This window comes from Equus caballus, chromosome 17, assembly GCF_041296265.1.
Source record: "Equus caballus isolate H_3958 breed thoroughbred chromosome 17, TB-T2T, whole genome shotgun sequence".
Taxonomy (NCBI): domain Eukaryota; kingdom Metazoa; phylum Chordata; class Mammalia; order Perissodactyla; family Equidae; genus Equus; species Equus caballus.
The window spans coordinates 72,268,774-72,290,677 of NC_091700.1; the positions used below are offsets into that span (position 1 = coordinate 72,268,774).

At 34.0% G+C, this 21,904-nt stretch overlaps 1 protein-coding gene across 46 annotated transcripts in view; it reads right to left on the reverse strand.

The window, feature by feature from the left end:
• RBM26 (RNA binding motif protein 26) overlaps positions 1-21,904 on the reverse strand; it is an 89,369-nt gene that overhangs the window by 33,372 nt on the left and 34,093 nt on the right. For 9 of the 46 annotated variants that reach the window (XR_011427458.1, XR_011427457.1, XR_011427456.1 and 6 more), the window contains exons 6-14: positions 21,465-21,725; positions 20,465-20,704; positions 19,871-20,041; positions 19,371-19,526; positions 13,900-14,011; positions 12,638-12,797; positions 10,159-10,323; positions 9,069-9,200; positions 7,766-7,837 (exon numbers count right to left, since the gene is read on the reverse strand). Coding sequence is in view for 20 of the 46 variants with exons in the window: in XM_070239235.1 (XP_070095336.1) it covers positions 7,766-7,837; positions 9,069-9,200; positions 10,159-10,323; positions 12,638-12,797; positions 13,900-14,011; positions 19,371-19,526; positions 19,871-20,041; positions 20,465-20,704; positions 21,465-21,725 (1,469 nt within the window). In the remaining 26 variants the exon portion in view is untranslated. The remainder of the gene's footprint in view (positions 1-7,765; positions 7,838-9,068; positions 9,201-10,158; positions 10,324-12,637; positions 12,798-13,899; positions 14,012-19,370; positions 19,527-19,870; positions 20,042-20,464; positions 20,705-21,464; positions 21,726-21,904) is intronic. The other 37 variants (XR_011427468.1, XR_011427466.1, XM_070239243.1 and 34 more) reach the window with 14 other exon arrangements.

Consider the following 21,904-nt stretch of genomic DNA (forward strand, 5'->3'; position numbering starts at 1 on the left):
TAGCAAGTATTCATCATTTTCTAAGTCCTATTTTCTATAAAACTCAACTTTAAAGCACTTGTGTCAAAATTCAATATATTGAACTAAATGTACTGTGTGTGTGTGTGTGTGTGTGTATATATAGTAACTAAATCACATTTAGTGATTTGAAAGGGTATGAATGAAGGATAAGCTATAAACAAAAAATTTTAAATTAACATCACATACATATAGGAATAAAAAAAGCAAAAAAGCATATAAATACTTCAAGAAAAAACACTGCTATTACTCTATCACTGAGAAAATATTAGTTGCTGAATACATTTACTAGCATTCCTAGTGACTAAAGCAAAAACTGTACACAAGAGCATGGCACAGGAGAAAACCTGTCCCTCAAGCAATTTAACATGGTCATCTGCAATTTAAAGTTCTGAAATTAACCTTATTGCTCTCTTTCTCCATTCCTTTTCTATCATTGCTCCTTCTACTTTAAGTGACCTTATTCTCTTAAACCCAGCTCAGGTTCAGCACAACTAGTCAAGACCTCCATAAAGCCTTAATCATTTATTTCTTCTGCCCAGGTCCTTCCATGAAATTTTATTCCTACAGCTATTAAAAGATGTAATAAAAATGACCTGATGATATATTAATTTATGTTTCTCTCTCTGTCTACACTGTTAGGGCCTGGAAACAAAAACTGTTTTTCTCCACTTTATGCCTCTTCCAGTACCTAAACATTGCTACCAACTAATTATGAGACTCCGGGTAAGTTCAGACACCTTTCTTGGCCTCACAGTTTGCTTCTCTAGAAAATTGGAAAGTTCAACTTGATAGTGTCTAATGTCCTCACAAAACCAAAAATTCATTCCATGAGGGTAGGGATTTTCTGCTTGGCTCATTGTTGTATCTTCAATACGTAGAACAGTGCTAGGACACACAGTAAATACTCAATAAACATTTTTGCACTAAATTGAAATAAAATGATGATAGATCAAGAGTGGACCACCTTTTCTACACAAGGGTCAATTCAAGAAAATAAAAGTATACAGGCTGCCTTTTTACCCTTCAAAAGCACAAAGCTGTAGGTTCCATGGAGTAGTTGGTTACTGGTTCTTAGAAAGGAGGCTAGGGATTCCTTCAGGGAGATCAATGAATGCTACAAAAACTAAATAGGAAACCATGTGTGAACACCATAACTTTCCAGAGGAAAAAACATAGTTTCCAAATTCTCAAAGGAGTTCATGACCTAACAGACTAAAAAGAACTCCACAAACAGAAGAGTATCAATGAGAAAAAGAGCCCTATTTTCAGCTCCTAAAATGTAAATATCTAGGTATATCAGAGAAGTAGCAATTTGGACACTATTTTCTAATCTTCTATCATGAAATCAGATTAGGAAGCATCACAAAGTTTAGGCAATTCATCACTATTCTAAACTATTCAAGAATATTTTAGCTTCTAAATGAAATAAAAACCTAGAATACTTTATACGGGTTCCACAGAGTGCTACTGATGTTTGAAAATAAAGGTTCTTTACAATATTTGATGTGCATCAAACTTTGATAATTTTCTTCAATAACGAAAACTAATACTCAGATATCAATAACAAATAATGAAATGGAAATAATGAAATGCATTTAGTAAAACAGGGCATAGACAGTTTTTAGTCTATCAGTCACAATTCTCTGTAATTCTGGAGAAAATTTTTTTCCATGCTACCTTACTATACCAAACAATACCAAACTGTACGATTATACAAAGATGAGACTGTAACTTTATAAAGGGAAAAACACAAGATAATCTGCTAAAGACAGAGTTTGAGTGTTTCATAAACTGTATTTTCCATGAGGATTCCATAACAAGTTGAAAAGTTGTGCCCAAAAAAGATATCTATACTCAACTAAGTTGGAAACAATGAATATCATAATCCTATCTTTCTAGTTTCAAAATGTATAGTATCATAAAAGTTCTAAGAAGGCCCAAAGTAAAGAAATCCATTGACAGTAATTGTTTAATTCAGCATCTCTCCAATTTCAGTCAGTAAGGAACATTCCTTTTCAAAGTATTATTAACATTTGATAATAGACCAAGGAGTGTTGGGTTCAAAGTGAATGACAGTATCCGACAAGAATCAGAAGACTTCCTTATTCCTAGAAGCATCTCACTTCCTTGTTTTATCCAGGAACTTCCTTCTGTATAAAAAGAACATCAGCTAACATATTTCATTGAGCTTAAGACATCAGTGACCACAAGAAACACTAGCATACACCCCTAACTAAAGAAAAAAAGGCTGCCAATTATAACCATAAACACCAGCAACTATAAGATGTAGCCCATGACTTCAGAGGCGTTAAGATGTGAAAATAAAATGTCTTAGAAACAATAAACTGTATGATTATAAATATTGCTCCCTATTTGAATTTATCTGGTTCCAGAGCTTACACAGTTAAGAGCCTGGATAGCAAGGGACATCTGTATTTTCAAAAGATGAGAACAGAGTTGTGATAAAGGAGAAGAAAATCTGTCAAAAATGAAACCAACAGAAGGAAGTGGCAGACCCAACAGAAAAGATGCTACAATTCCAAGAACACCATCAAAGTATAGGCAGTAGCCTTTCAAACCACACCTTCTTTATTTTTCAACAAGTTTCTGCAGTTGCTGTTTTTTCACATATGGCACTTATTTCCAGCAACTTTACTGAATTCACTTATTAATTGCAGTTGTTTTTGAATTCTTTTGGATTTTCTACATACATAATCATGCCATATGTGAGTAAATATAGTTTTGTTTCTTCCTTTCCAATCTTTATAACATTTGTTTCATTTTCTTGCCTTATTGTACTGGTTAGGCCCTACACTTCTGACAAGAAGTGATGAGAGGAGACATCCTTTGTTATTCCTGATCTCAGGAAAAGCATTCAATATTTCAATAATGAGTGTGTCAGCTTCAAGATTTTTTTTGCAGATATACTTTGTCAGATTAAGGAAGTTTCTTTCTATTTCTAGTTTGCAGAGTATTTAATATGACTAATTAAGGAATTTTATCATATGCATTTTCTGTTTTTCCCAGCCCTCCTCCCCTTTTATTCTGTTATTGTATGAATTAAACTGATTTTCAAATGTTAACTCAACTTTGCATTTTTGGAATAAATGCTACCTGGCCAGGATGAATTAGCTTTTTCTTGTCACTGGACATTTGCTAATATTTTGTTTAGAATTTTTGTGTCTACATTCATGAGACATTGGCTTGTAACTTTCCTTTCTTGTAATATTCCTGTGAGTTTTGCTATCAAAGGTATGATGAATTCATAAGAGGAGTTGAAAAGTATCACATGCTTTGCTGCTAAAATGTACATCACTAATACTTCTAACTTTCCAAGACAAAAGCCAATTCCCTAACAAGATAGAGGCTACAATCCATTAACACCTCTTTATCTTATTTCCTATGTAAAATATTACCAGCTATAACTACTATTAGTACTTGTAAAGAAAAAGATTTTTCTCATGGAAAAAGAATGGAAGGAAAAAGTATTTTGTAAAAACTACTTACTACAAAAGAAGATTGTTACAAATTAAGTTATCCAAGTATCATTTTTTAATAACCAATGCCCAAGTAGGAATCAAATACAAAATAAACAGAGTTATGATGCTTCATAGCCACACTCAAAATAAGCTAGCTCTCACAGGTTTCTAAAACAGAAGTGCCCTGCCTAGATGCAATAAAAAGACAGTATCTGAGGAGTTATGTGTAAGAAGCTTATTAATATACTCACTCTATGGTCAATTTTTATATTAAATAAATAATTATCTTTTTAATAAATCTGGTATCTATACATTTATCTAATAAAAAGATAATCTTTTTAAAAAATATCATTTATGATATTCTCTTAAAGCAGCACCCAGATGTGTTTTCTATAGCAAAACCTAACAAAATGGGAATTCCAGCAAGAACCAGATTTTACTTTAAAGTTAAATTTATAAAATATCTTCAGGGATTAATAGTTTCATTTCTTTCAAGAATACTAAATAGTTTAAAAGAGAAAGATTAAAGATCTTGCAGAGAAATATTTTCACAGCAAAGAAAAATGTGTACAGTCTGTAATCAATTTTTGTTACAACAGCTTGGTTCCCATAGTAAGATTGTTTCAGCATAGCAAATAATTTTATATAAATCATACTCCTCTATAAGCAAAATAATCCTGGTAATAATTCTGATTGAGTAATCCAGGTAATAATCCTGACAGAGACCAATACATTAAAAAATCCAAAGTAGTCAATAATAACTATGAAAGGAAATTATCATAAATTTCCTTAATCTTTATATTTAAAGTAGCAAAATTACGCAAAAAAAATACAAATTTAAAAATCAAAGTGTTACTTAAGTGACTGCATTTTACCGTTAAGGAAACTGAGAAAATAAGAATTCCTCAGGATCTTACAGAACGTCAGCTTCCAAATCAACAGCTGAAATCTCTATATGACATGCAATGTTCCTTCAATTATACCATACAATTTCCCTTTTAAAAGTTCCACGGCACCAATGTTAACTAATCACCACGCAAAGGGACCAAGATACATTTTTAGATTGCAAAAAAAAAACACTGCTAAGGAAGAGTAGCATTCCATATCTAAGTTGTGTTTTGTTTTCTTCTGGTGAGAAAGATTGGCCCTGAGCTAACACACCTGTGCCAATCTTTCCTCTATTTTGTATGTGGGTCACCACCAAGGCATGGCTTGATGAGTGGTGTAGATCCGTGTCCAGGATCCAAAACTGTGAACCTGAGTGGCTGAAGCAGAGTGCACTGAACTTAACCAGGATGCTACCAAGCCAGCCCCTTATCATAAGTTTGATATACAGTCATGTGTTGCTTAACAATGGGGCTATGTTCTGAAAAACGTTGTCATTAGGTGATTTCATCATTGTGCAAACATCGTAGAGTGTACTTACACAAACCTAGATGGTATAGCCTACTACATACCTAGGCTATGCAGTACTAACCTACAGGACCATTGTCATATATGCGGTCCTTAGCTAACTGAAACATCATTGTGCAAAGCATGACTCTACCTAAAACTAATATGACATACAAACACCAAATATTCAACCAATTAATCAGCTTGCTTTCTTAGAATTTACAACGGTTTTAGAAAGATACTTTGGACAGTCTTTTTTAAAAAACTAACCAGGGTGGTATATACAAATGCCACCTTTATTCATAATTCTATCTCTTGAGAGGCACTCAAACATCATTTCACTGATTACTCAAACAATACCTATTCAATAGCTATTGCAATGTCTTAATATTTAGCAGTATCAATCAGGTTTTAAGTTTCCTCTCTCTCAGCCCTCTCATGAAAATAGAATCTTAGAACAAAGAAGAATCACTAAAGGATTTACTGGGTGTTGTTTACAGGAAGGGGATAAAATTTTACATTTGTGTACTTATTTGCTTTAATAATGATAGAAGATACTGTGTGGATACTAGTTTTGAGTTTTCCTCTGCCTTCAATTAGAAAAACATTTTTTAAATAATATTCAATCATGGGGAGCATTCTTTAATTCTCCCTAAGACTTCTTTGAATCATTGACCACTAAGGATTCTGCAGCAAAAATCCCTATGGAGTAGGAGAACAGAAACAACAAAGAATAAGCAAAAATAAAATGATATTCTGTAAACAAGTCACTGAAGATGACTTAAAGTTACATACTTGTAAATAATTTCTTTCCTTAAAAGATTCTTTACAGTACTTAGAGAGTAGTTTTTTTTCATAAATAGCCCACTACCATTAGTGATTTTTCACAAATTCACTTAGTGGTAACTGTAGTAGTAAATTTATACTATCAATTCCAAATTTGTATCTCTAAAGCTACGCAAAACATGCTAAAAAAAATGAAAAAAGTAGCAAAACATACTAAAATCTTGTAAACACTATAATTAGTACATTTCAATTTCAGAGTTCAAATCCTGACATAAAAAGATCCTAAACATCATCAGGTTTTTAAAAGACCTCTCCAGAACTGCTCAGGACTATAGTTAAGTATATCAGATCTTATATTGCATTTTTATTCCTTAGTTACTTATTATCAAGGAAAATAAACCTAATCAAAGTAAATATTTAGATACTGCTAAAACCAGCAGCATAGACCACGCAACACAAATTCAGAGAAAAGGCAGGGGGGCATCATATGGAAAAATTTGAAGGCTTCATAGAGACAGAGTGATTTTCAATCTTTAAAAGAATGACTAGAATTCAATTAGGCAGAGGGAGAGGCATTCCAGAAAAATCACCACCAAAAAAAAAAAGAGATGCAGAAGAGCAAGGGACAATGAGCAGAAAGGAAGGACTAAAGCAGAGGTAAAAGATCCAGAAAAACTGAAGTATGATGAGCTATAAGATCAAGCAAAGTTATTTTGCTGAGGAAATAACAGTTTTTGCAAGGAATTAATATTAAAATAAGTCTGAGAGTAGGATGGTGGCAGTATAAACTAGAGGAGGAGGATGCCAGCTATGACACTGCATCCCGAGGCTAGGCAACTGAAGGTGGTACAGAAAGAGAAGTGAACTACAAACACAAGTAAGTGACTCTAAGGCTTTTAGATTGCACAACTTGAAAAATATTGGTTATCACATCCAGAGGTGGTTAGAAGAAGAAACTAATTTATGTGGGAAATAATGAATCATTTTAGGCATGTTACACCTGAAGTAATGCTGAAGTGCCCAAAAGAAATATCTCATATCGAGAATGAGATTCAGATTCAAATTTCTAGAACTGCCAAAGTTTAACCCAGTAAATAAGGAAAACAATACACTGAAGAACCAGTGAAAAGAGCAGTTCAGCTATATCATTTATCATCTATTTACCTACGATGTCAATTTCCTATGTAATCTTCATAACAGAAAGACCCATGGGCTAGAAATAGGAGACCCAGATTCCAGTCCTAGCTCAGTAACTCACAGTGTACAGATCAATTATAAAACTATTTGGGCCTTACCTTTCTTTAAGGTGAGGACATAGAAATGAGAAAGATTATCTACTTTTGATTTCTGTGATTCCACATACCTCAAATAAGACTAAAGATCAGGGCAATCACTCATACCTAAACAGACAAAAAATAACACATCTACAGAACTATAAGACAGGTCCATAAATGATCTTAATTTAATCAGCATTTACCCCGTCATTTAAAAATGAAATGAGTAAATATATTGTCAGGCTATAAACAATAGCTGTTATTAGTAAATAAAAAACTTACATTTACATCATCCTTTCCAGGTTACAATACACTTTCAAAGAAATGATTTTATTTAATCCTCACAAAACCCCACAAGCAAGACAAATATTACCATCACCATTTTACTGATGAAGAAAAGGTTCAGAAAGGTTAAGAGTACTGCCCAATGTCATGCAGTTAGTAAGTGAAGAGCCAGAGCTTGAACTGAGGTAAAACTCCTAATTCATGGCCTTTTGTATTAGGCTACCAGGGCTTTCAAATTAAAAAGAACAATATCTCTAAAGAAAATATAGTAAATAAAAAGAAAAAACAAGAATGGAGCACATGGAAAAATACAGTGAGAGGCAAGTATTAAAAATGCTGATGCAAAAAGTAAAAAAAGGTAGGCAAATATTTTTCTTTTTCAGCAAATGGAAAGCAAAAAGGTAGGAATAAGAGATACAGAAACTATTAAGAAGCAAGAGCTTGGAATTATGAAAAAATTAAAAAATTAAGATGCCACCTGAGAACATTTATGAAGCCAAGACAAACACATCATGCTATTCTTCTTACCTTTTCAGTTGCTGAAACAGATGGCTTTGATACAAAACCCAACCTGTCCTTCACAGATAACTTAGTTACATTCTAAAAAAATTAAAACGGACATATTCAGTGTTTCCCCAAACATATATAAGACTGTTGGGATTCTGAACATTCTGAATCTACTAACATATACTGACTCTAAGTGTACTGATGTTAATCACAAAAACTTGGGTCTTTTTCAAAGAGAGAGAGAGAAAGAAAATGTGTAAGGAAAAACAAACAGTGTGCAATATTACTCAATCATGAAAAACTATGATGTAAAATATGAGGTTTGAAACAGGTGGTTACTAAAGTCCCCTCCACTGAAACAGAAGCTTAAATTCTTAAGAATCCTATGTTGACAAGTGGAAAGTTTGAACATTTTAAATATTAGATTTGAGTAATTAAAATATGTGCCTACTTCTCGAGTTTAAAAATAAAAGCCATTCTGTCCTAAAGTATGTTAGTTTTATAGACAAATATATTGTACTTGGTGTGATTTGGGATAACAGGATTGGGAACTTTTTTTTTGGTAACTAGTAATTAACCACTTTACATTCTGCATGTTTTTATAGAATCTCAGTATCTTACTCTTCACGAATTATCTAAGAAGACTATCTTAATAAGGTGGCATCCCTTAGCTAAGTAGGATACTATATCCTAACTTTATTTTACACAGCAAATGCTAAAACATCTGGAGACAAAGGAAAGCTGAGTTTCAGAGACTGTAGAAACAAGAAATTGCCACACAAGTGTGGAAGAGGGCGGGAGGGGGACGACATATGGAGAATCTGAGAGTTAGGAATAAGTGAGGCAAAGTTCTGCGAGAGCTGCACAAGTAACCTGAAATATTATAATATCAAGTATGCTAAAACCTGATGATTTAAGCCTTCCCCTCCCCAAAATTTTCAGTTCAGTCTACTGCATAATTATCTCTGGAACAGAATCCTAGTTAAGGAAAGGTGGTGAGAAAAACAAGATTAGGGTACTGAACCTCACTTTTCAGGCAGTTTTGCTGGAAAATATCCCCTTGACAAAATGAATGATAACTCTTTCTCATAAACAAGTATTAACTAGAGAGAAGAATTTAAGATTCAAATAGTATAGGAAAAGTAGACTGTGAAAATGTTACGGTAATGGTAAAAAAAAGTTTACAGGTGGGGTTCAAATATGTATAGACTATCATTTCTCTGTATAAAAAATATACAATTAACTATAATTCAAATTGCCAAGGGAAATTAATTTACTGAGAACCTATTATGTGACAGGCGCAATGATAAGACTTTGCATTTACCTGAGGAAGGTCTGAACTGGCACTCTGGGCTTCTGCTGGTTCAACAGTACTTGAAGGTACTGGACCCAATCTCTCTTTGACTGACTGCTTCACAACAGGCAAAATGGGCTGCTGAACTATAGGCTGTATTACCTCAGAACATGAAAAAAACGTTAACAAGCTGATTAGTTCATGAGCATGGAAAGTAACCTTTGTTATTTTGTTAATAAATTGTCCAGACAAAGTTTTTAAAGTGCAGCTTATAATCCAAACTAAGCACCTTCCAAAATTCTTCACACATGTATACAGATGTTTTCTTTGGATAAAAGAGCTTAGTTATAAAGGACAAAATTAAAGTCTACTTTATCTCGTCTTTTTTTTTTCTATTGAAAAGGAGAAAGTTAAATCGAGAAACAAACGGCTGTAATACACCTCTATAAGTAACTAATCTAACATGTCATGATTGATTCTTCACTGATTCAAAGAGAGAAAAAGAGAGCCAGTCCTAATGGCCTAGTGGTCAAAGTTCAGCGTGCTCCACTTCAGCAGCCTGGGTTTGCTTCCTGGTGTGGAACCACACCACTCATCTGTCAGTAGCCATGCTGTGGTGGTGACTCACATAGAACTAGAAGGACTTACAACTAAAATACACAACTATGTATGGGACTTTGGGGAGAAGAAAAAAAAGAGAGAGGAAGACTGGCAACAGATGTTAGCTCAGAGTGAATCTTTCCCAGCAAAAAATAAAAATTTAAAAAAATTTAAAAAAAGAAAAAGAAAAAGAGAGAGAGAAGAATGGAGGGAAGAATTTCCAAGATGAATCCAGAGCCTGAGTTTCTGGAATATGTATAGCTACCATGTACTGAGTGTCTCTTATCTACCAGGGACTGTTTTACATACTTTACACATATCATCTTATAAGTGTCTAAACTAAGGATTAACCTCACAAAAAAATGAAAGAACAAGTTAGAGAGGTTAAGCAACTTCCTCAAGTCTAATGGTAGAGCCAGGATGTGAACAAGTCTACCTGACTGCAAGGGCTCTGTTCTTAAACACTATGCTAAGAGCTTTCTAAGAACAGCATTTAATTTCACATAAAATTCTCTCTTACCTTTGGAGAAGTCGTTTGCAACTGCTGGGTGCTTCCTTCTCTGTGCCAATAAACCTTAATAAAGCGATTGTTCAGCACTGCTTCTGTACTTGATATTGCTTTCTTTGCTTCTTCATATGTTGCAAATTGGATAAGGGCACCTTCAGGATCACCATTATAGGCAACCTAAGATTTAAAATATTAAGAACAGTGAATTTCCAAATAAGTCTGTTGCTTCATACAGTAAAATTCTTCAAGAAATAACATATTGGTCCTTCCAAGAAAGAGTCCATCTTTCCACTTCTTATATCTAGATTATTACCATAACCTGCTTTCACTCCAGAAAAAATGGTAACTGAGGACTGTTCAGAGTGGAACAGGAGCCTCTTATACATGACACTTAGTAGAGAAGGCTCACTGCACAAATGTCATATACAAGCAATCAAAATAGCTCACTTTTTACCCCCAATATTAATACTAAGAGAAATAATCCTTGTGTCAACGAGAGACACAGCCAAGATCCACAGTCAGAAGAAGGCAGTAAACTTCTCTGAAAGATGTGATCTCTAACTAAAAATTACAGAAAAATCCATCTGTAAAATTTTCCAAATTTGTAATTCTCACAAAAATATGTTCAAGAGGGTGATAAAACTGGAAAAAAAAAAAGACTACATAAAAGCAACAATCACATTTTAAAAACAAGGAAACTGATATTCAAAAAGTATGTGATTCTGTAGAACCATACAACTAATAAGTATTTAATACCTAAGGTTTTTATTTCAAATTTCCTGTTCTTTCAATAATAGCAGTGTTTTCCAAAGTGTGGCATATAAACCATTGGTCATGTGAAGTAATACAAATTAGGAATTCACAGCACAGACTCTGAATTAAATTGCCTGCCTCAAAGCTTGACTGCTATTCTCACTGGAGCATGAGCAAGTTATTAAACCTTGGGCCTCTGTTTCCTCTTCCATAAATAAGATAACAATATCCACTCTGTCGTGTGAAGAATTAAATATAATTCATGAAGAGAAAGTATATAATAAATATTCAATAAATATTAGCTGTAAGGATGATTTTAGGTAGCATTTTAATAATTATTCACTGGAATTTAAAACATCAATTTCACCAATATGTTTAATTAGATAAAGCTAAAGGGTTTGTTTTTAACTGACTTTTAAAAACATGTATTTTACAATTAACAATGCAGGTAGTACACAGATATAGCAAAAGATCAGTAGAGATGAAAAGATATCAACCTCACTAGTAACTGAGGAAAGGTAAATTGAAATAACAGTAAGTTACCATGTTTTGCCCCTTAGCTTTGAAAAATTTTTTAATTTAACATTACCAGCGTAGTTAATTGTGAGGAAAAGAATATTCTAAGAACTTCTTTATGTCTAGATCTAAACATGGTAGATCAAATTGAATTACCATAAAAAAAGAGAGATATTCAAGATTAAGTAAATAACACCTAGGTAACATATATATATTATGGGCCCACATATTTTTTACTACATATATTCTTAAGTTTGTGTACTGATTGATTGGTAAGTAGATAGATACAGAAATACAAAACAAAAAATCTAGAACATATGGTAAATTGTTAACAATAATGTAATTATATTACGGGGATATATGTGCAAAGGAATGTGAAGAAGAAAAACAGCTAAAAGGACAAGTTTTCTTTAAATTCTATGTAAATCTCCATTACCCCACCCAGAGTGAGCATGCATTTTTTTCTTCCACTACTTTTGTAATAATATTTTTTAAATGGCAAGAAAACAAAATTTTCCAAAATATTTAGGTTTCCAAAACCTAAGCTGCACTCTCTAAAATTTATTATTTTTATCAGATTAAGGGAAATAATTATTTCAGTTGAAAAGAATGCCATACAAACTAGAAATATAGCCCAACATTATTTCAACACTTTTAACGTCATATAATGTTAGCTCAATACTAAATAATCTTACAAATTACATATACCCAAGCCAAGACCTAATTTTAGGTGAAATTAAATACAAATTACACAAATATTTATCTGTAAGGATGTTCAAAAGTGGCAGAGGAAAAAGTAAACGTTTAAACTAATTATGGATTACACAGTATTTAGGCCCAAAAGGTATCTGTTAAATGCATGGCACCACAGACGTGGCAAAAATAAATCTGACTGAAGCATTCTGCTGAAATGATTTTGAGAAAGTGAGGAAATGAAAACTACTACCAGATTAGATTTTAGCAGTGTGATTATATAATTTTGCTGTAATTTTATGATAACCTCTATTAAGTAAAAAGTATATATAACATGATCAATCAAAATTCCTGCCTTGTCAAAGTAAAAAACTTATTTGAAATCACATGTTTTTCTAAAATATAGTTTCATTTCATATCCAATTTTCCAAATTTTCCATATTTCTTTATAAAAGTATTTTTTTTACTACATTAAGATCTGTCCCTAAATAATTAAGAGAAGACAACAAAATCATTTCATAGCTCTTACCTGTAAGTTAACCAAGGTTCCAAATCGACTAAAATGCTCATTAAGTTTGCTGATATTATTTAATTCTGGAGGAACTTTTCTAAGTTCAAGTTTAGTATTTTCATTTCCAAACTGAACCTTTTTCTGGAAGCCTGGGCTGTTTGTTCTATTAAAATTTGGTCTGTAATAAAAACCAAGTTAATTAATACATTCATTTATAAATCCTGACCTCAATCAAGTACAAAAGAATTAAGTTTTACAATTTAAGTTCAATGTTTTTTAAACTGAAATCACTGGTTGATAAAGAAAATTTAAATTTGCTTCCAAAAAATGAAGCTTCCAAATTAGCAGTCTTCACATTTTCCATGGAAGCCAACTAAGGGTTCCTCTATATCATTTGTAATTTCTACTTCCAATCCACTCCTACTTAAAATTCTTAGCAGGAAAGGTCGTAGTACCCTCTTCCAGTCAATTTGCATTTAACCTTTGTTTCATTTCTGCAAAAGCTAGCTTACTGAATGTATCCTAGTTTAAAATGTTGATTAAAAGCAAAGAATGACTGTCTCAACCTCTTTCCAACTTAAAAAAAAAAAAAATGTCAGAACTACAGACCATACATTTGACACTTGAAAAAAGGACAGAACTGTGGCCCAGAGAGGTTATACTGCTTGCCTTAAATCACAGATTTAAAGGCAGATACAGAATTAGAAATTATGCATTATTAAATAGATGTTAAAGCTCTAACAGTGCGATCCTGGTCTCGCCTCAAACATGCAAATTGATAAATAAATCATCAGACACACTAACGTTCCAATCACTTACCCCTTTGTCTGAAGCCCTCCCTTGACTTCAGTGCCTGTTCACCCTCCCCTAGTCCTCCCAAAAGACTGTCTTCGAGCTCTTCCGGGAACTGCCACGTGCTAAAGCCTCCTCCCAGACCTGACCCACACTTTCTTCCCTAATAATGGGCTCATGACTATATAGGTGGTATTCAACAACATCTCTAAGTTAAGCGGTGTTTTTTTGGAGGTGGGGGAGGTGGAAGGAGGAAAAACAATAGTTTTCACCACCACACCATTTCTATATGAAAATGCCTTCCAAGTATCAAACAACTAACTTACAAATTTTTAGAAAATAACTTACACTTTAGTTGGGGATTGCCTACAGAACAGAATAATATAAATTTTATTTTGAAAGAAGATACTATAATATCATAACAATACTGTAACTACCGTAAAAAATCATCGCACAATAAAATTCCTCAATTTTCCCTGCCAGCTTACTTATCAAACCAAGTCTTCTTTGTAGGAACTCCAGGGTCCCCAGAACCAATAGTTCTTTTCCTTGACTCTGAATCCACTACTATCCTCATACTGCTTTTATTAGGAGGCTTTTCTGTTTGAAAAGAAAAGAAAAGAAAGCATGGATTAACATTTTCTGTTTATCATAGCTACTTCCGTAAATTCCTATTTAAAAAAACAAAGTTCTGGCTTTTTGTCCAAATACCTATTTTAGAAGACAGAGAAATAACTGTACATTCAAATATAGTAATCTAAGGGATTGTAACTTATTTCAAGTTCATTTCATAGCTAACTGAAGAAGAATCAGTAATTCTCACATGTCAAATTAAAATATGACTCTGTAGGCCACTTCTTTGGGGGGTAAAATCCATGTCACTGTTCCCATGTGCCATCGCCCTCATCACAAATAAACAAAAGTACAAATAAATCATCTTGAAGCTTTGAGTTCATAGTTTTGAAATCATATGCACAATCTAAGAGATTCAAAATTTAACACTAATCCAAAGCCCTTTCTTTAAGAATTGGAGTTGTGATTGAAGCGAATTGCTTATTTAAACAGTATATTAACTGGGGCTCGCCCAGTGGCATAGTGGTTAAGTGTGTGCATTCAGCTTCGGTGGCCCGGGATTTGTGGGTTTGGGATCCCAGGTGCAGACCTACATACTGCTCATCAAGCCACGCCGTGGCGGCATTCCCACATGCAAGATAGGGGAAGACTGGCACAGATGTTAGCTCAGGGACAATCTTCCTCAGGCAAAAAGAGGAAAACTGGTGATGGATATTAGCTCGGAGCCAATCTTCCTCACCAAAAAAAGAAAAAAAAAACCCCAACATATTAACATTATAAAAGTATACTTGATTTAAAAATGTAAATATTCAAGATTGAAATACAGCACAAAAAAGCTGCAAATATCTGCTACTATCAACATTTTACATTTAGATGGAGTATGACAAACCTAATTCATTTAACCTGTTATTCCTAAATGACACCAAAATTTAAAACATGCAAAACTTAGTCCACATAGAAAAATATAATTTTAAAATTTGTTTTTTAAAGATGGATAAATTGGTTGTACAAATCCTATTCTTAGAATTTCTAAATACAATTAACTAACAAAAGAACTTAGGATCTGTTCCAGCACAATCTCTCTCATGGCTACAACTATGATCTCCATGCAGGAGATCCTACCTGTCTCTCTATCACACGTGAACTCTGCTCTAAGGACCAGTCTTCAATTTCTAACTTCTTGGTCTTCTCCGGCCATCTTTTGGAAATCCTAGGGATATCTCAAAACTCACTATGTACAAAGGACAAACTATCTTCATATTAAATGTACTTTTTAAATCTTTCCTAAACATTTCTATTCATGAAACTACACCTTTCCCAATCATATTTAATTTCTGACTCTGCCCACATCCCTTCAATTCATCTTGCATGTATTTCCTCTCATTTCCCCCTAAGACAAGTTTGGTACAAACTTGCACTACTTTTGGCCTAGTCTACTGTCCTAACTGGGCTGCTGCTTCCAGATGCTCCTGCCATAAATTTTTCCTATATAGACAGCTACCAAAATCAACATCCCAGAGCCCTGCTGCTTTCCTCCATCTTCAACCTCTTCATCTAAACCAGCACTTCCTTTCAACATTTAAACAAGCTCAAATTACTCCATTTTTAAAAGAAACCTCATAAAACCACTTTCCACTCCAGCTACAGCCTTCTCTCCCTAACCTCACAGCTACTTCCTCAGAGATGTCCACACTTGCTAACTTTGCTTCCTTAACACCCACCCATTCACTAAACCTCCAAAAACTGGCAGCTGCTCCCATTACTGCATTTATCTTGGTCATGCTAAAATCACTGATGCCCTAACTTGCTGCTGAAGCTTAGGAATATATCTCAGCCCTTCTCTTAGTGGATCTCTCAAAAGTATTTAACACTGTCATCTTCTATTTTCAGGACACCCCACCACCTGCTTTTGTCTTTGCCTTTTTGGCTTCATTTTCTCAGTGCCCTATGTAAGGTCTCCTTTCTCTGCCCACTGCTTTAATGTTGGCATTCTCTAGGTTATTTACTTGCACTTTCTAACCTCACTCTACACAATCTCCCTAAGACATCCATTGCCATGGCTTCATTCATCATTTGCAGTGATTCTCAAAGGGAAGAGGGGAGTATCAGAAACACACAAGGAAGGCTTTTGGAATCTATGCCAGTCAGGCTTGCAGCTTTGGGTATGCCTCAATTCCATCTCCCTTTATCTCCTACTATTACTAATGGCACAGAAGAAAAGATTAAGACCACTGTTGTACAGGCTAATGATTCCAAAAGCTGTATTTTCTAGCCAGCTGTCTCTCATAGACCTCAGATTTCAAGATCCTATCTCCCACTGGACATTTCTACTCAAATGCCCCAGGAACACAACAAATTAAACACTTCCAAAACTAAATTTACCTTTCTACCAAATCTGTTCTTTCTCTCAATCATCATCATCATCTGCCCAATTATCCACAGCAGAAACGTGGTTGTCTTTGATTTCACCCTATTACCACCATTCTAAGTCCCACAATCCAATAAGTTACAAGTGTTGTCAGTTCTTTCCACTGAATTTAAAACTTCCACTTGCCATTGTTACTACCCTAATCCAAGCTATCATCTCTTTTCTAAAACTCTTTAAATTGCCTTTAATTGGATTCTCACCTCCTTCCACATCCCTTATTCCCTCTGTTCCAGTCACAAAGTTCTTTCTGTTTCTCAAAAGTTATTATTGGGTCTATGTGCTCTGGCTGACTTATCCTACATGTCCACAGCAGATCAGGTGGAAACACCCAGCATCTAGTATTGGTGACGTTCACAGTGTGAACTGAGGTCTCTTTGTCCAGTTCTGCAAGAGAATTTGTGGTCTTATTCCTGCCTCCCAAGCCTGGTTCAGTGGCCCCTTTGGAGAGTCTTTGAGTTATCCGACATTCTTTTTTACTTTAACTGAAGGTCCTTTAACTGAAGGTGCACCAGAAGAGGCAGTGGTATGTTTCCCCCCTGGGAGTTGTGATGTGTTTGCTCCAACTCATCTGTATTCTCTCAGATTCTCTTTCATTGTTATTTTTTCCAAAACGAAGTGTTAAATACACAAAAGCAAGTTCCTCTTGGTATACAATTAGCAAATGTGTCTATTAGTTATATGTACTACGTTTTTCTCTGAATATCCTTTTAGTAAATTATTTTTCTGCTTAAAATTTTCACCACTGGTTTTGCTGACAGCAAATGGAAAACTACTTCCTACCTATAGCCAATCAAGGGAGTATCTATCAAGTTTCCCACCTCCTTAGAAATATGGAAAGAACAATTATCAGGGCCTCTAGGTCACTTTTATATTAGTAATTCCAAGGCACCAAAGTACCTAAATTTTGTTCATATGTTTAATATGAAATGATAATTCTCCGTCAAGTTTAAAGTATGAAACATAAAATTACAATTATCACATGATAGTCTATGGCAAATTTAAATTAAGGCTATCCATAGGCTATTAGAAATGTATAATAATTATATAATGAACAATATTATAACTTTTTAATTATGTTTCTGTCACAATAGAGGACAGTAGATTTCAAACCAAATGAGCAATAGATGAGAACATTTTGTGGGGAGGAGGACTGACAAAAGATAAGGTAATACAAGTATACGTAATCCTCAATTTAAATGGGTTGCCAAATCTGTTGTCTGCTACATGAAAACAATGTCATTAATGGAGAATATATTCCTAAACCAGGTCACAAAAATAGTGAATGATGTAGCTAAAGAACAATACTAAAATAATCACTATGCACAATGATTCTATGTGAAAAAGCACTCAAATCCCTAAGCAGGCATACAAAACATTTCTCTCTCAATAGAGCCACTTCTGGTAACTTGTAACTACATCCCTGTGGAGCTGAAATTACTATAACCCCAAGTTCTACATGGTAAGATTTATATGCAAGGGGTTTGATTCTTATTCCTTCTCTTGATCACCAACAAAAAATTGCTCTGACATTGGAATGGGTCTAATAAATACTGATCTCTAGTGGCATATATTTATATATTTATGCCACTCCAAAGCAGCAAGGTAAGAAAGAGATGACGATGTGGGAGGTTCCAGTAAAAGCAAGGAGCATTGGCAAGATGAAAAAAATTGTTCAATAGTGACTCAAAGAAGGCCGAGGTATCATTCTCTGAACTAGCCAGGCAGGAGACTTGGAGGAAAGGTAAACACCATGAAGAGCCACAATGTGAAATGGCTACTTTTCAATTACAAGCACTCTTATATCCCTTACATAGAAACTGTCAAAAAGTCTTTTTCCTGTTGTTGCTATTAATGATAGTTATTAGAATGCCTCAAGAAGAATTTAAAAGACATGGGGAAGAGAGGGCATCCACATGAAATGCTATTCTGTGATCTCAAAGAGAATATAAATTAAACTGAACATAAATTAAAATATCCCTTATACCTCCATCACAAAAAAGTTTTTGGAACACTCAAGGTAGACGCTCAGAATCTGAGTTTCCAATGAACAAATTAAAAAATGCAAAGTGTAAGTAATCACAGGTTACTAAACCACATTAGGTATTGACTGTTACTTACTTAAATAAGTTGGGTTTTTATTCACGACTGATGAGGCATTTTGTTTTTTTACTAGGGAAAAAAGACAGCAAGGAAAGATTGAAAAGAAATGAGATTTCTAAGTTGAAGTAGTTAGGGAAAAAGATATATTTTTATTGGTTGGCCTATATAATATTTTCTGTTGTGTCTGACAATCCTTCACTTCCCTGTATCAAATGCTCCATCCTTCAAATTAATGTGAACTCTCTCCCTCCTCTGAACCTTCATATCAGTTTGCACCTCTAGTGTAGCACTTTTACTGCCCTGGCTTGTAACTGTATCAGTCTAAACTCTATCTTCTTCCGTTTAGAAATTTTATCAAGTCTGTCTCCTTAAGAAAATTTTATAAGCTAATGAGTCACTTCCTACAATATAATTCTTTTATTATAAGCAAACCAATATCAAATTCTAACATGTCAAAAGTAAATAAGGGTAAAATACATCTTAAGCACCAGTTTGTACAGCTAATTTTATTATCCAAACCACAAAAGAATCTACCTTTAGGAATTAAAGTATTCCTCTCAAGAGTTTAAATGAACCAATTAAGACTGCAATGATAGAAAATACCCCCAAAAAGCTACCTTAAAAAAATAAGTACTTCTGGGAAATTTCCTTCCCTTGGATGGTAGAATAAAGTGTCACCAATACCACAAACAGGGAACCACACACTACCTTTTCTCTCATAGGAGACAAAGGATCCAAGGAATAAACATAATCATCATCCCTTACACAACCCCAATAAACACAGAACCAATTGTTCTTTACAGATGTTTTGCCACTGTTGATGTTATGAAAATGATAAGAGAAGATTAATCATAGTACCTCTGGGTGGCAAATCCATATCCCCTGATGTTAGTCCTATCAAGTTAGGCCTTTGTGCATGCACTCTGTGTCTATACATAGGTCTTGAAGTGTTTGTTATGCTTGGGGCTTCAGGATTGTAGCCATCTGTGTCATATGTATCTGGTAATACAAAAACTGTAATTAAAAAACAATTATAAAACTCCATTTGGTAATTTTTTATATTGATAACAGAAAAAGTACACTAATATATTATTAAATAATGTTTTATATGTATTAAAAATTTAGTTTTACAATAAAAATGTCAATAAAAAGAAAATATAACTTACTTTTTAAAAAATTGTAACTAGGACTTCTACTTAATGTACATTCATCATGTCTACATTTTATTCTATATAATTTTAGTGAGAAAAAAAGACCTGATAGAGCAATTCATTCTGTAGACATTTTTAAATTCCTCATCTAAAACTCTTCTCTAAAACTACATTATATTATGAATACAGAGAGGGCCAAAACTGCACCTGCAGTAAAAAGAGAGGGTGGAGCAGGAGGAGGCTGGTGATGAATGCCAGTTGTTACTACAGTGGGAACAGAACTGGTTGCAGAGTTTGGGGGAGCATCCATGCCAGATGGCTGCAAAGGAGGAAGAGGAGGTGGTGGTCCTGTCAAAACCAAAGAATAAGAAATATCATCTGAAAGCAAACAAATAAAATAAGTTATTGTACATTCAAGCATGATGTTCTCATTTATCAAACTACAATATCTACAAACACCAAGCTCTTATAACTATATTAGTTTCCTAGGGAAAAATATCTTTTTAATGTATTCCAAAACAGGTTTGTCTTACTTAAGCTATAAAGAACTACAGGCAGCTGGGATTCATCAAAGACGTGCATAATTCAGGGCCACTCCAAACCATAGTAAACCATAGATTTGACATAGCCTGCAAAGTGGGGGCAAATTCCAAATGCAAGTATCTTGCTCTTAGTTTCTAGCAGGCATTTATAGGATTACTTTAGATACTTTTAACAAAAGCAAGCATCAATGTATTAATTTTTTAAAAAGACTATGAATAGGTAGATACTACGTACAAGCAAACAAAAATATTTACTTACCTGTGACAGGTGGCAGACTGGGTGGTAACGGGCCTGGCGGAGGCACTGGGGGTCTCAGATTCACAGGTGGAGGTGTAAGAATTGGTGGAGGTGGGGGAAGCCCAGGAGGAGGTGGTCCTTCAACAACAGGAGGCTGTGCTGGGAAAGGCAGCATACCAGGAAGATTCACATCTTCTACAACTACTGGGTCACTTCCATGATCAAAGGGGCACATGTCTCCTCTCATACAGAAACCCTTTTCTGTGAGGAAGAATAGTTAGAAACAAATATGAAAAGTGCTATACATATTAATTTTCGATGTCAAAGAAAGATATTTAAAAACAGGAATATTTTAAATATTGGGCAAGTATAATTAACTATATGACAAGAGCTATCTAATTTCCAGTAATATAAAATATTTATCAAGTGACAATGTATCTAATTTACACACTAAAAAAAACCACCAAATTAAAATGAGTACATCTAGCTAGCAACATGATATAAAACTTATATGTATTTTTGTCATTAGAAATTTCTTTCATTTAAATCTCTCACTTAAAACTCTAAGTATATTACAACTACAGCTTTAATACAATCTCCAAATTTTTTACAGTAAACCCTAAGAGTCTTCAATTCATTTATAAAATTTTTACATAGGTGATATTCACATTTCTAGGTTCTACTTCCATGCCAATAAACCATTTGTTTCTAAAGAATTGAGTTTTGTCAATAATGTTTCAATATAAGATTCCCTGATAAATAACTCAGTAGATATTACTCTTGTTCAGTATATATTAAGACTCAAATGAAAATAAACACTATCTTTAAATTGCTATTCCATAGTCAGTGGTGACTAACAAAGGTTTCAATAATATTGAGGAATTCATGAAGTGCTTAAGACTAATTTCCCACTATTTCCAATAGGTTAAGTCTTTGAATAACTGTGTGCAACCTAAATTTACAGAATTTAGTCAGCTGGAAATATTAATTCGATACTTCATGAAAGAGTTGAAAGACTTACCATCATAGTCTCTACAGCGTTTCTTTGGCATCGGTGGTCTTACATATGAATTATGGTCCACTTGGTCTTCATGAAATTCAGACCAACTTTCGGTAGTGTTATTACCATGATGAGTAGGAGCAATTACTGTAATAGTGCTGCTCAAAGTAGGTACAGGGTAGTGGCCAGATGAAATATTAGGTACCGAAGAGACTGGAGTATAATTGTTTTCTAATGGATCTGTTCGATCCAGGTCGTATTTAGGTTTTACCAGATCCCTTTCTGCAACAAAATATAAATGACTTATAAAACTACACTCTATTAAAAACAACCATGTCCCAGATCTAAGAAATAGTGATATTTTTACTAAACAGAGAAAATGTTCAAATTTTACACAATCTACCTTTGCTTCTAAAAGCTAATCAATGAATACACAATATTTCAAGATAAACTATTTCTTT